Source organism: Quercus robur, chromosome 5, assembly GCF_932294415.1.
Source record: "Quercus robur chromosome 5, dhQueRobu3.1, whole genome shotgun sequence".
Lineage (NCBI taxonomy): Eukaryota > Viridiplantae > Streptophyta > Magnoliopsida > Fagales > Fagaceae > Quercus > Quercus robur.
The window spans coordinates 17,818,773-17,820,501 of record NC_065538.1 but is presented as its reverse complement, the minus strand read 5'-3'; the positions used below and the strand labels follow the sequence as shown (position 1 = coordinate 17,820,501).

Here is a 1,729-nt window from a genome sequence, read left to right as displayed (position 1 = left end):
TCTCATTAGTTTATTCATATCTTGTTCGTCATCCTTTGCGTTTGATCTAAACTGTGAAATTCATCCTTACCAAGCAAGGTCAAGTCAACCTCGACGGCTATGAAGGCATGGCATGCACCTCACCTAAGGACAAGGACTGCATCTTTATAAATCAAGTAAGAAGTGCACGGGCTTTTACACCACAAAGTAACCAACTGATCTCTTTTAGTTTGCTGTAGTTATTTTTATCCAATTTCTTTCCATTAATTGCAAAAAGAAAAACATGACTGAGGCCCTAGTGGGAGGAGCAATTCTGAATGCAACCCTTCGCGTGTTGTTTCACAGATTGGCATCTCGAGAGGTTCTGGACTTCATCCGGGGAAGAAAAGTCTCTGATACACTGCTAAAGAAGTTGGAGACGTCTTGTCTTGCCCTTAACGCAGTGCTCAATGATGCAGAGGAAAAAGAAATCACTAACCCAGCTGTGAAAAAGTGGCTTGATGAGCTCAAAGATGATGTCTATGATGCAGAGGACCTTTTAGATGAGATTGCTACTAAAGTTTTGCAGTGCCAGTTGGAAGCTAAGAGTAAGGTACATAATTTTATCTCTACTTCATTTAATTGACTGGGATGAAACTAGAATCAAACATAGAAAAAGTCCTCGATAGGCTGGAATCTCTAGTTACACAAACAAATGTTATAGGCCTGAGAGCAGGTGTTGAAGGGAAATCTTCCCAAAGAGTTCCCACAACTTCTGTACTAAAAGAAACTAGAATTTATGGTAGGGATGATGATAAAGAGCCAATAGTCAACTTGTTAATCTCAAATTATGCAAAAACCAATGACCACCCCTGTGTGATTCACATAGTGGGCATGGGTGGGATTGGCAAGACCACCCTTGCTCGACTTATCTACAATGATCAAAGAATCACTAAACATTTTCGCCTTAGATATTGGGTTTGTGTTTCTGAAGAATTTGATGTGCTTAAGATCACAAAATTAATTCTTGAGGCTGTCACTTTACAAATATGTGACACTACAGACTTTAATATGATTCAAACTACATTGAAGGAGAGTTTGATAGGAAAAAAGTTTTTACTAGTTCTTACAGGTCATTCAGCACATGGACAGCTGCTCTTGGATTTGCTCAATGAGGTTGCTGCCATACGAGTTGAGCTTGCTGCCACTAGAGGTGCCTCTCCACCAGCTCCACCCTTGGATCAGCCATGATTGCCCTTTGGCAATACGTTACAAAAAGGGGGAGTGCATAGTGATAGGGGGAGATAACTTTTTTTTGGTATGGGGAGTTCTTTTATGGAGATGTATATATTTTTTTTGATGTATGTATTTTATTTCTTTTATTTTAGTTCTTGTTTCACAAACTTTGATACATTATGATTATATTGTGATGTTTATACATTATATGATGGTTATTCTTTATAATATATGTCTTTTATTTTATATTTTGTGAAATCAAGAATTTCTATTTTGGTTTACTTGTATATTCCACACATGCATTTATGCTTTGTTTAGTGTTTCAGGAATTTACAAGTTGATTCATTCGAAGCTACTATCTACACCTGCAACTGATAGGTATGTATGTTTATAGACCCCTGTAAAATAGATTGTTTAACCTAATTAATTAACCAAGTGAATACTTAGATATATTATTCAGATCTAGGTTAAAACAAAACAATCATATCATGTAAAGTAGCAGAAAATTAAATAACACAACGATATAAAGACCTAG

The 1,729-nt window shown here is 36.6% G+C and overlaps 1 protein-coding gene across 1 annotated transcript; it reads left to right on the top strand.

Annotated features, from left to right (window-relative positions):
• Window positions 1-589: 589 nt before the first annotated feature.
• Window positions 590-1,403, top strand: LOC126725325 (putative disease resistance RPP13-like protein 1). The gene has a single exon (XM_050429967.1). It carries the CDS (start codon window positions 610-612, stop codon window positions 1,207-1,209), a length of 600 nt encoding a protein of 199 aa, XP_050285924.1. The 5' UTR covers window positions 590-609; the 3' UTR covers window positions 1,210-1,403.
• The last annotated feature ends 326 nt before the right edge of the window (window positions 1,404-1,729 follow it).